The sequence below is a fragment of the Talpa europaea genome (assembly GCF_964194135.1).
Source record: "Talpa europaea genome assembly, chromosome: 1".
Classification (NCBI taxonomy): Eukaryota; Metazoa; Chordata; class Mammalia; order Eulipotyphla; family Talpidae; genus Talpa; species Talpa europaea.
The window spans coordinates 7,428,885-7,441,913 of record NC_140073.1 but is presented as its reverse complement, the minus strand read 5'-3'; the positions used below and the strand labels follow the sequence as shown (position 1 = coordinate 7,441,913).

The following is a 13,029-nucleotide window of genomic DNA, read 5'->3' as shown; positions in this document are numbered from 1 at the left end:
CATCCAATGCAGTAAATAAACCCACCGCTCATAAAGTCTCCGAGTGCCCTTTTATGGTGTTTCTCCACCCAAGAGGATAACTGTTCTTTTTATATATATATTCATTTGCATTTTCTGGATTTATATATGTTGAATTGTAAAGTTTGTGCTTTTAAATGTTGACTTTCACTCAGCAAATTTATTTTGATGGTCATCTATGTTTTTCATGCACAGGGTAGGATTCCATGGTCTGGATGTACCTCAGTTTATTAATGGGCTTTTGGAGTGTATGCAGCTTTAGACTATGACAAATTAAGCTATGATGAACATTCCGTACAAGTCCTCATATGGACACAAGCTTTAATTTCTCCTAGGTCAGTTGTAGAGGAAAGACTGCATCATATGTAAGATGTTTAACATTTAAGAAACTGCCAAATGGTTTCCAAAGTTATGGCTCCACCTTACATGCCCACTAACAGTGTGTGGAAATGTCCAGTTTACCCACATCGATGCCAGAGTTGGTATGAATGGATAAACTATAAATTACTAACATACTCAATTATTATAGTGACAAGTGATTTATTTTTCTGATGTTTCTTAAGAATATGTTCATTTGTGGAACTTAAAACTTATTCCTGGCTATTGTTTGGCACTTGGTATAAGTCAGAATCACTTGTTCCCATGTCACTAAGATTTCGGATGAAGTCTTAATATTTTACTAAAGGAAAGAAATCCCCAGGTGAGAGCAATCAAGGTCGAAAGCCAGGCTTATGTTGTTTGTCCTTAACTTCTTAGTGAAAACTGATGACCATCTTTTGAAAGTTCTGGCTCGTTCATTACAACTGGCAGCCTGGGTGGGATGACCCGCCACACAGAACCGAAGGCAGCTCTGTGACATCGCTCTCCAGATCAGATTAAATGCTTAGCCGTGGTGAGAGTAGACATCCTTGTCTTGTTCCAGATCTTAATGGAATTGCTTTCAGCTTTTCACCATTGAGGATGATACTGGCTGTTGGCTTGTCATAGATGGCCTTTATGATGTTGAGGTATGTTCCTTGTATCCCAAGAATTTCAAGGGCTTTTATCATGAATGGGTGTTGCACTTTGTCGAAAGCTTTCTCAGCATCTATTGATATTATCATATGGTTTTTATATTTCTTTTTGTTGATGTGTTGGATAACGTTGATTGATTTTCGGATGTTAAACCATCCTTGTGTCCCTGGAATGAATCCTACTTGGTCGTGGTGAATTATCTTATGGATACATTGTTGGATTCTGATGGCTAAAATTTTATTGAGGATTTTTGCATCAGTGTTCATTAGGGAGATTGGCCTGTAGTTTTCCTTTTTTGTGTGGTCCTTATTCGGTTTTGGTATTAGTGTAATATTGGCTTCATAGAACGTGTTTGGTATTGTCCCTTCCTTCTCAATTTTTTGGAAGAGTTTGTGAAGGATAGGCACTAATTCGTCTCTGAATGTTTGGTAGAATTCATTTGTAAATCCATCAGGTCCTGGGCTTTTGTTTTTGGGGAGGTTTTTGATTACCATTTCAATTTCGCTGCTTGTAATTGATCTGTTTAGGTGTTCTATTTCTTCTTTATCTAGCTTTGGGTAATTGTAGAGTTGTAGGAATTTGTCCATCTCCTCTAGATTGTTGAACTTGTTTCCATATAACTGTTCAACTGGGAGAACATTTTTGCACCCAACACTAATGATAAATGACTGATCACAAAAATCTGCAAAGAGCTGATGAGACTCAACAACAACAAAGAAAATAACCCAGTCAAAAAATGGGCAGAAGAGCTAAAAAGAAACTTCTCTGAAGAGGAAATGCAAATGGCCAACAGACATATGAAAAAATGTTCAACATCACTTGTAATCAGGGAAATGCAAATCAAAACTAAAAGGAGATACCATCTTACACCAGTGAGAATGGCACATATTAAAAAAACTAGCAACAACAAATGTTGGCGAGGGTGTGGAGAAAAAGGAACTCTTCTGCACTGTTGGTGGGAGTGCAAACTGGTCCAACCACTATGGAGAGCTGTGTGGAGATTTCTGGACCTACTAAACATAGAGCTTCCATATGATCCAGCAATTCCACTCCTAGGTATTTACCCAAAGGACACAGAAACATCAATTCCAAAGAACACCTGCACCCCTATGTTTATAGCAGCACTGTTTACAATAGCTAAGCTTTGGAAACAGCCCAAATGCCCAAAAATAGATGACTGGATCAAGAAGATGTGGTACATATATACCATGGAATATTACTCAGCATTCAAAAAAGATAAACACATGCAATTTGCAGCAACATGGATGGCGCTGGAAGGGATCATGCTCAGCGAAATAAGCCAAAAAGAAAAAGAAAAATACCGGATGGTCTCACTCATAGCAGGAATCTAGAAAACTTAAATAAGGGATCAGGAAAATGAGTAACTATAAGAAAGTGAAAATCAAAATCAACAAAAAACTATGAACCAGAGACACTTTTTGGGGGGTGGGGGCCGGGAGGGGAGGGATTGGGGTCAGAATGGGGCATGTGCAGCTGTATGGGGGAATATAAAAATAAAATTTATTATTTAAAAAAAAAAAGAAACTACAAAGGAAATAAATATCGCTCCAATCTCCAGGAAAAAATAAATAAATAAATAAATAAATAAATGCTTAGCCGAAATGATTTAGAGGACAGAGGGGGCACTTGGCTCCCGCTGGGTAGGACTCTAGAACAATGCATAAGTAGGAAGAGCTCATTTTCTAGTCTCACCTTCTATAAGGAGTTCTGTGCTGGGCTATTGGTGGCTGATGAGCAGAAAATTAGATCAATACTATCTATTCTAGGGTGAGGTGAGAATAAATTTTGGGGTGAGTGAGTCTGCTTATGATTGGGCTTTCAAAGGGCAGATTCTCATCTATGTGGGAGGGAAATATCCAGACTGTAAAATGGTGCCCTTCGCAATATTTGCTTCAAAGGGCATCTCAGACAGGGAAATGTAGGCTGTGAAAAAGGAAGAAGTGGCAGACTAAAAGAATACTAAGTCAGCTATAAAAAATGAAATGTTGTCATTTGTGACAACATGGACAGAAGTGGAGCAGACTATGTGAAGCAAAATAAGTCAGAAGGAGAAAGGCAAATGCCAGATAATTTCACCATGTAGAATATAAAGAAACAAAGAGTCAGACAAAACCACACCAAAACTAAGCCTTGAAATCTGACTGCAGAACTGAGGCTGCCAGAGGAAATGTTGGGGCGTGGGGAGGAAAGGGAGCAAGGATTCCAGTGGACTGAGGTGGAGGATTATGGGTACTTTGGTGGTGGGTGTGGTGGGGTAACATACATTTGAAGAGGTGTAAAACAGATACAGTTTTGTAAACCAATGTTACTGCACTAATAGCAATCTAATATATATGAAAAAGTATCAAATAGACGCCTCCTTCTTTAGTATATGGCTCTTTATTCATGTAGAGAAACAACTTCAACATACCATGGATTCACCCACTGACCTTATTTGAGAAGAAACTATGGGATTTGGTCATCGAAGGAAATGTTTCTCACCCATCCTTAACTTCCCCTCTTGTGATAGAAGTGTCACTTCTTCTTGAGTATAAGATTACATACTAGTAAGTTTTGATTTTGACCCATGTTCATGGGTGTTACACACACACACACACACACACACACGCACTTACCAGTGTAAACCAAGGGTACACACTTAGGTGTTGTCTTAGCTTAGACCTGACCCTGATCACTGAGCAGATGGTGATCTAAGCCTCCTCAGTATTTTGTTTCCTAAACAGAGGTAGTGAAGTTATTGTTTAAGTTAATTTATAGTTATCACTGTTTATGCAAAAATGACCAATTTCTTTCTTTAAGATCACAAAGTAACACAGAAACTGGGAAATGTAGATGAAACGTAATTTTAGGCGACTTGTCTGCATGTACTAATGAGTAAAATATATGGATGAAAGAGTAGTACCTTCCATGAAAGAAACACCACAACAAATCAGTTGACTCCTGTTGGCAATTAAGATTTACAAGAAAGGGTGGTCTCTTTTTCACCATTATCCATGGAATCGCCATTATTTCTAGTCTTCTGAGAAATATCTATCTGACCAGTCTAGTTCTGTATGTTTGTGAAAATCAATATCTGGTGAATTATGAGAGCCCTAGCTCCACCCCAGCCCCATCGAACACATATATTCAAACACAAGAAAACAAATAAAATTTTAATGTTCATTACATAAAAGCCTACATTTAAGCCAACTCAAACTTTCCTTTCTCAGGTTGGGTTTCTCTGGTTGTTTTTCATATAAGACCAAATTTCTGATGAATATTTTTCCTTCTTTTCTTAAGTCAAGAGTTCCTCATATGTGCTGTCCCTTGCTCCTTTTTGAGATGTAACGGATAAAGTCCGGTAACTGTTAGGCAGGAAAATGACACTCTAGAAGAAACAGAGTAAGTTAGTTCTTCAAACTTGGCTCACTCAAGTTCAGTATATGCATTTATCTTGATGTCATTCCTGCTAAATGTTGTACACAGAACTCTTAACTCTTCCAAGATAATCAAAATATGCCATTAAATTCTTTATATCATTGCTACTCATCAGTCTTGTATCCATTCCATCATCTACAATAAAATTTTGGCTCAATCAAAGCTTTTTAATTCCATTCACTGATGCCATGAGTTCATGGTGGTATAGAGTGGTGTCCCATGGAATTAGACTCAACAATTGTTTTTGTATCTTTTAAGGGGAAAGAGCATTGTTAAGAACATTGGAAGGGAAGATCAGAATTTTCACATTTACTGAACTCAGGTATGTGTGCAAATCTGTTTTTGTTGTTTGTTTCTTTGTAGAAGAACTGGGCAAACCATTCACTTAACTTTCCAGGTTTCTGCATTTACACTAGGGGAAGAGTGAACTGTTGACTCCCAGACTCAACTATTTTCACATCCAGAGAGTCCTCAGCTGACCATCTTTTCAGTTGACTTCTGTTTTTTTCATCTAACTGTCTTCTATTCCCATCAGCCCACCTCCTATAAGTGTGATGACCCATGACTGACTGTCCTTTCTGCCTCTCTTGCTTATATAGTTCAACACAGCTTGGGAATTGAAGGGCACACACTCACCCCAGGGAAATTGGAGCGATGCTGTTTCCACCAAATCACAACAGTGAGCACAGCCAGGAATAACTCCAGCACAGTGCAAATCAGGGTCATCGACAGAACCCCCTGAAATGCAGGAAATTTGAGGTTAGTGATGCCTGAGTCAACCTAAGCCGTCAGGACTTACTGGGGGGTGACTGTAGAGACAAGGCCACTTCAACCATCAGAAAATGAAATAAAGACACTGTCAGGAAGGGAACATCATTCCTTCCAAGCCTAGTGATTCACTCAATTCAATTTCTTTGCTCATTTATTTCCTTGAGAGGAAGAGGAGAAATTAGCAATAAGGAAATCAACTATGTCACTTGATGCAAGTGTTCCTTGCCTCTGGGGCACATGGCTAAATCAGATTACATTGTTGATTCAGGGAGGGGCAGGATCCAGAAAGAACAGCTTTCATTCCAGCCTCACCATTGTTGCTCAGCAACTGTGGGAGCCTAGCCTGGTCTTACTTATCTAGCTTGTTTCCTCATTTATCAAATATGCATAGTCATATTTCCTTTTCAGAGATTTATGAGGATCAATCAAGTTTTGGTTGTGCAAGTTCTCTTTAAAATTCAATCTTGAGGTTGCTAGAGGGTAAGGCTGGAAACAAATGGGCCAAGGGGCCCACTGTTCATGGTCAAGGGGAATGGGTGTTATGGTGGTGGGTGTGGGGTCATGACGTATATGGAGGATGTGTGAGCCGACTCCCCTGACTCATCTACAGTGCTTTATCCCAATGCTACCGCAGTAAAAATGAAATGAATTTATGAATTAATTTTATAACAAAATAACATAATAAATAATTTAATCTAGTTATTTTTAAAATAATAAAAATATAATAATAAAATTTTATAATAATAATAATACAGTAATAAAAAAGATTCCTATGGAAAGATTAAGAATACAAAGCCATTCTTAATTCACTACTCCACATACACATAGTTTTTTGGTTGGATAAATTCATATTTTATACCTCTAACGATAGAATCAATTTGATTACTAAACAACTCTTTCCACCGTAAGGTCTAGTTTTACATAAGCAGCCTTAGTTGATATTTCCTCTTCCATTCCACCCCTAAGCCTTGCCCCTTTACCTCAGTCATGTTCTAGTTGACACAATCCTGGTCTTCTCCCAGATGCCCAAGCCGGCAAGAATTAGGTTTTCAAAAGGAGAGATAACAAAAGCGAAAGCATCCAGAAACCTGGTAAGACTGGGACATCCATCTACAAACACTTACAGTCAGCAAGGTTTGGCCCATCGAGCAGTCTGTGTTGTCAAACACGCTGGACTCGTAATACAAATGATGATCTTCGTGTGCTCTATCGTCTGTGGCCAATTCACACCCCCTCAAGGGATGGCTCAAGTCAGACAGGTTGACAGAGAGAAGACTCAAACCCACGAGCGCCGAGAGTGAGCTCAGAATGTTTGCACCTACACAGCACCACACCTGGAAGAAAATATTGAGCAGAGGTCACTCCAGATGGCAACAGATATCTCTTGGCCAGAGCCTTGCAAAAAATCATATTCTTATGTGTCTCTTTCAGGAGGTCTAAGATGGACAGACCTAGAACTCTGTGGCTAGGTTCCAGCACCTGGCAACATCCCTGGAGCTGGAAGGTAAGTCTTCTCTCCTGAGCTCTTCACTCTGGATGAGATGGGGCTCCCTCACGCTGCGCCTGCCACATCCCCAAAGGATGTGACTGAAGCCAGGTGTTGTCTTTCTTCTAACTTACTCAGAAGCTCCTCACAGAAGCATCCGCCCCACAGAGGAGCAGGTGAGGCAAATCCCTCCTCCTTAGATGAGTTCTCCCTTAGAAGCACACGCATGCTGCTAAGATGAGGGTGGACATGGTTCCCAGACCCGCGCGGCCTGGAAGCTGGACCAGCATCCGATGGAGGCTGTATCCAGGACCAGATATGGATGACGTGCGGGAGTTCTAGACTTAAGCCCAAGGAGGGTGTCATGTGGAAGGAAGTGGCTGGACTGGAAGTCAGGAAACTGTGGCTTTGCCTATGGCTCTTGCGGCATTCTTGGATATTCAGCTTTTCAGCTTAATTTCCCACTCTGGGTCTCGTTTCTACTTGTATGAAGTGAGGAGAATACATAAAATGGTCTCATGCCGTGGACCAGCACAGCAGTAGACGATGAGGCCGTCTCAGGGTTGAGAGAAGCGTGGGACGGTGGCGAAAGCCATTAGCCCTAAAGGTCACTGCAGGGGGAGGTGCAGCAGTCTCAGAAATGGTTTCTTTTTTATTCCAATGCACTGAAGGGGGAACTGAGCTAAGAACATTCCAGAAGCTGTTGTTATAGCTAGGTACAGCCCAGGTCACATCCAACAGCCAAAATCAGAATGGCACTTCATCTCATCTTGGATGCTTTTTTAGGGACTCAGCAGTGAGAGCTTTGGGGCACTTTTTCCTCCAAACTCCAATTTTCCAAAAAAAGACTTAGAGCACTTGTTCATAGGCCTCTTATAGCCAGCAGCTGTCATGATGCCCAAGTATGGGTTCCTGGGAGTAACTGAGGTTTGTTCTTGAAAAATACTCTCCAGCCTCAATAAAGGCTGGTCCAACATGTGACCATAGTAGCAGTCACCATGGGGCGGGGGACTCTGGTGAGCTGTGTCTACCCTGAGACCCGATCCTGTGTATTTGAGCTTGATGCTCAAGGATTATTCTTCTCTAGGCTAATAGCACCCTCGGCTTCCCTCCAAAAAAACCCAGTAACATTATCTTGTACTGTCCCATTCAATATGGTTGTCACTAACCATATGGGTTACTCATATTTAAAGTTAACTTAAATTTTAAAAAAATTCAATTCCTCAATGGCAGTAACCACATTTCAAGTTATCAGTAGCTATGCGTGCCATCCTGTTAGACAGCACAGTCACTTTTTACCTTTTTCACAGGTAAGGTGTAGTGGACAGCACTGATCTAGCAGTTTGGGGTCAGGGTTGAAATAATCACCTCTAAATTCTAATGAAGTGGTGTTGTCCTGGGCATTCTTTCTAACTTCTTGCTGCCTTCGGAAGATTTTTGTGGCCAAAGTTTCCAAATTGTCTCTCTGAGCATTATATGGCATTCTCACACACAAACCCTAACCTCAAACTACTTGAGGGATATAGGATCCAGTGACGTTTTAGTGATATTTTGCAAGTTAGAAAAGCTTCTCTCTGGAATCCTGCTTTTCTCTCCCTGTCACCTCCACTCTGGTTTTCCCTGTTAAAGGCAAGTGAAGTTGTTTTCTTAGCTAATACAAATGGTGAATGACATCTTTTAGGAGTCAGGAGTTCATATTCAAATCCAACAAAGTGTTAGTTTTCAGATCAGCTAGGTAAAAAGTGAGAGATCATTCCTCACATAAACCACATTTTTACTGGGTTTCTCAAGGATTTTGACAGATGGGCTGAAGCAGTGAATCCACAGCAAATAGGCCCCTTTATAACCCTACAGCTTTTCATCATTGAAGACCAAAATTTGAGGGCTGCTTACCACCCAAAGGGCATAAAGAGACAGACTTTTTCGGGAGTAGACACCTGGATACTGATCTAGGCCATAACACCATAACCTGAGTGCAGTGTGATTTAGGGTACAGTGGTCAAGAGATGTGCGCTGGTGAGAAAGGCGGGTGAGCCAGGCTCAACTCCCAACTCTGCCAAACTCTCTGAAACTTAGTTTTCAACCCGGCCAAGTGAGGAGATTGACCTTAAAACCCCCTCCCTATGTGTCATTTCAATCCATTACTTTATGGGATGTTTCTTATACTCACCAAGATTTTCGATGATTTTTTCTCTGTGATGACTGATAAAGATCCGGCGACGATGAACTACTCGGAAAAGAGAGAAAATGGTCAGGCCGGATTATATGAACAGAAACAGCTACAATGCTGTTAGTGTGGTGCTGAGGGAGAACTCCCACGAGGAAAGCCTGAGGGAGCAGCCAATGGCCAGTAAGACAAGACCCAACTAAAATATCTAGGTCCCTTTTGCCCCAACAGCATCCAGAAAAGCATTTAAAAAGGCAAGATATGAGTCAGCTCTATCCCAAAAGACAAATGAGGACCTTCCAAAGCAGGAAAAAAGGATTTTTTTTAAAATTGCAGAATAAAGTGTTGGGGTTAGACTTTATCCAGAGAAGAGCATCAATGCAATGGAACAGAAAAGCAAAAAGCATGGGGGGAGTTCACAGATATAGGAAGACAGAGACATGCATTTCAAGTTGGTGGCTCCCAGGTAGAATGATAATCGAGAACAGAGAAAGGCTGAGTGTGGCTGGCAGAAAATCCTCTAAGTAGCGTTTGGAAAGTTCAAGAAATTATTTCTACTCTCTAGAGTTTTAATTATCTGATAGATTTGGGAGAGCTCAGTAAGAAATCCTTTGGTAGCGGGCAATGGAATGAAACAAGAAGAAAAATTACAGCTCCACAGGACCCAATGTTAAGTGATTTAGGTCTGACTCAATAAATGCTGGGTTTTTAATATAGGACAGATGCCTCTAAGTCTGGGCTATCCTTAGTGACTTGCTTGCAAAGAGGAGAGTGTGGAAAAGAGAATGGAGAAAAACACTTTCTTATGATGCACCCTGGCCAATGCGTGTGGGTCACCTGATCAAGGCTGACTCCATCAGTGCCACATCATGTTGATAGCTTAGACCCTCATATCAGTGGGCGATAATGATACTTTCTTTCTGGCATGTTCCACCTTGTATAAAATTGAGGACACTATCAGCCAAACCAAAATTTAGGGTGACCCGAGAAAGCCAAGAAGATCCTAAGAAGCTTTGTGATTAAATGTGATGCAGTATCTTTGATGGGACAGAAAAATGATTTTTGGGAAAAGCTTGTAAAATTCAAATGAAATGTTGACTTTGATGAATAAAAAAAGAAAAATGGATCAGATAAAGGAAAAGGTGGGGTTCAGGATGGATCAGAGAAAGCAACAAGGCAGGAAAAGCAGCTGACAGCAGCTGACTTGTGGAAAGCTGGTGGGAAATCTGTGGATGAGAATGTTCATTGTGAGAAAGACTCCTCCACATCAATGGGACAGAAAGCTGTTCTCTGAGAAAAGGACCCTTGAATTCCTCTGTGTCTCACCCTGGAAGCTGTTTTAGAGGCATTTCCAGGCCATCACTAAAGCTGAGACATGTGCTCAGCATGTCCTAGGTGCTGTTACATGTAGCAAAAAGCACCTGCAAAGTGCTCAGTGATGAAAGTTCTCCCTCCTCCACAGCTCCCACCAGCACACGTGGGTTTCTCTGTGTGTGTTCTCATCCACTGATGCTCATGTATGTTGTAGAAAACACCTTCCCAACTGCATCTACTTCTTGGATTTTTGCCTAAACCTGGAGAGAAATCATCAGCCTTATCATAGCTCGAGAGGAAGAGGTGAAGAGTAAGGTGATCTTCAAAAGAAATGATTGAGTCAGTAAAGAAATACTACTCAGCAACCAAAAAAGATAGCTCATACCATTTGCAACAACATGGAAGGAGCTAAAATGGATGGCACTCAGTGAAATAAGCCAGAGGAGAAAGATAAATACCAGATGGTGTCACTTAACAGGAGAAACAGAGAGAAACCAAACAAAGGGTCAGACAAAGACAAACATTAAAACCAGCCCTTGCAAGCTGAGTCAGGTCTGAAGTATCTGGAAGGACACAGTGGACTAAGGTGGAGCACGCTGGGTGCTTTGGCGGAGGGAATGATATGGTGACTACATCTGGGGGTGGGGGGAGACCTTATATTGTCAAAACACTAAAAAGGTCAGTACAAATTAAAAATTTAAAAAATAGAAAGAGATTCTTGTTGTAAAAAGAAAAAAAAAAAACCAAAAAACAACCAGGCAATTTCTACCCTCCCACCACAATTAGTTCTTCCCTGGACCACAGACAGGAGAACAAGTTCTACCGTGAGCCCTTGCTCCTGGCAGGCAGAAAGGTAGCCAGGTGACAGGTGAGGAGCTGTTCTCAGCATCTTCCTCCCGTCCCACCCATCTGTGCGCCTAAGCGTCTTACTCACACACAGGCCTCCAATGGACGGGTAGCCTGCCGTCAACAGGGAGGAAAACACTTTGGTAAAATATGGAGAGAAAGAAGCAGATCTCAAAGTGATTCCCAAACACAATACCATCGCCCCACACAGGATCTGGATGGTCTGTTGGAAAAAGAAGGGAGAAAATTGGCAACTAGAGGCAGGACCTCTCACCTTTCCCAGGCTGCTCATGCATTTTCACCTCCTGCCGGATTTCAGGGAGAATCCTGGAAAGCCCACCTTTTCCTTTATCTCACTGCAGGAGTTCTGCAGTGAGAACTCTGAGAAGGTATTTTGGAGGAATAAATTAGGATCCGTGATGATGGAGTGAGCACTCACCTTCAGGTATTGCCACCTCTGGGGCCCTTGTCTGCCCATGACTCGTGGCTCCCAGCACATGATGAGTGCTAGACTCTTCCTTGGCTCACCTAACCCATTGCTACTAATTCTCCTCTTACCTTTCATGGAGCAAGGGACATCTTTTGAGCTCTGGCAGTGTGGAAACTCTCCGAACGGCCCAGAATCCACAGAACGCAATGTGGAGCGTGGCCCCCTGGCAAGTTCCTGGGCCTTTTCAGCCCATGTCCCAATAGTGGAGGAGCCCGAACTTCTGTCTTACTAGACCAACCTCCCCTTCTTGACATCCATGTCGGACATTCAAAGCTCTATGAACACAATTTTCTAAACCATATGTCACCTGAATAATTCATGTGATTGTATGTTTGAGAAGAGTCCTACCACATTCTGAAACCTGGTCAGACAGACGGTCTCATCTCAGGTCATACAAGGGCAGAGAAAATTCTATAAAGCAGAGTTTGACATTTTTCTCTCAGTCCTGGAAATGTCCTTCCTCCCATCCTCCCATCATTCAGTATCTCCTTTAATAAATCATACATCAGAAGAAGAGAGGCCATTAAAAGGTAAACATCGCCTCTGTTCTCAAGAGAAAAGAGGGGCAGAAAAATGTATTTTTTTCCTGTAATTCCCAGGAAAGGAAAATTTCCCTTCAAAAACTTATTATTCAGCATGCAATTGGTGAACACATAGGAAAAATGTATGCAAAGTACATAATTATTTACTATTATTACTTTTGTAAAAAAAAAAAAAGATATAGACGTAGAGCTTTTTTGAATGCCAATTATACCTCCATAAAGTGGTTTAAAAAAAAAAAGAAAACGTAGAGAAGTACTGTATTGCAAAAATAAGGAAATAACAAAACTCAATTACTCATATTCTGAATTGGGAGAAAAGCACTTTTAATACCTTCTTCTGTGGCAAAGTTCTGAGCAAGCTTCAAACGACCACCCACGTGGCTTCCCTTGGCCTTAGGACCAACCTGGAGTCCCTCTGAGTAAACGTGAGCCTCTATCTCCACACTCACAGCGGCTCCCAAGACACACGGTCTTGTCCATGTGTCCCACACCCCCCTCTGACACATCCTGATGCGGGCTTACCCCCAGAACCTTGAAGTCTGCCTTTCGGTGTTTCGCCACATTGTCTTGACTGTGGCTGGTGGCCTTGGGTTTCTCTGTTTGAAGGATCTTGAGGCCACTGGGTGTGAGAATGACAAAGTTTTCATTGGCCATGGGTTGTGAGATCATGGTGGTGTTGCCAATGCTGGAAGAGAAAATTAATTCAGCTTTTCAAAAGTACAGAGATCCCGGGTCAAGATCCCCAAGCTAAAAACCAAGAGCTGTCCATTTTCTGTCCGTTAGGTAAGGACGGTCATATGGAGCTGTGAATACGATAAAACTTTGGTTTCCTGAGAATTTTTCCGTAGTGTTTGGCACAGTTCATTCATTATCTGTTTGAAGCACACCAGAGGCAGCACCACAAGTCTTGAGGGGCCTCAGTGCTCAGAGACAAATGGTCACA

At 41.6% G+C, this 13,029-nt stretch overlaps 1 protein-coding gene across 1 annotated transcript; it reads right to left on the bottom strand.

The window, feature by feature from the left end:
* Positions 1-6,263: 6,263 nt before the first annotated feature.
* On the bottom strand, positions 6,264-12,755 carry LOC311184408 (membrane-spanning 4-domains subfamily A member 6A-like; the record flags this gene model as incomplete). Its single annotated transcript, XM_084254393.1, has 5 exons — positions 6,264-6,575; positions 8,898-8,954; positions 11,143-11,341; positions 11,893-11,905; positions 12,536-12,755. 5 exons carry the CDS (start codon positions 12,753-12,755, stop codon positions 6,291-6,293), a joined length of 774 nt encoding a protein of 257 aa, XP_084110519.1. The 3' UTR covers positions 6,264-6,290.
* Positions 12,756-13,029: the final 274 nt, after the last annotated feature.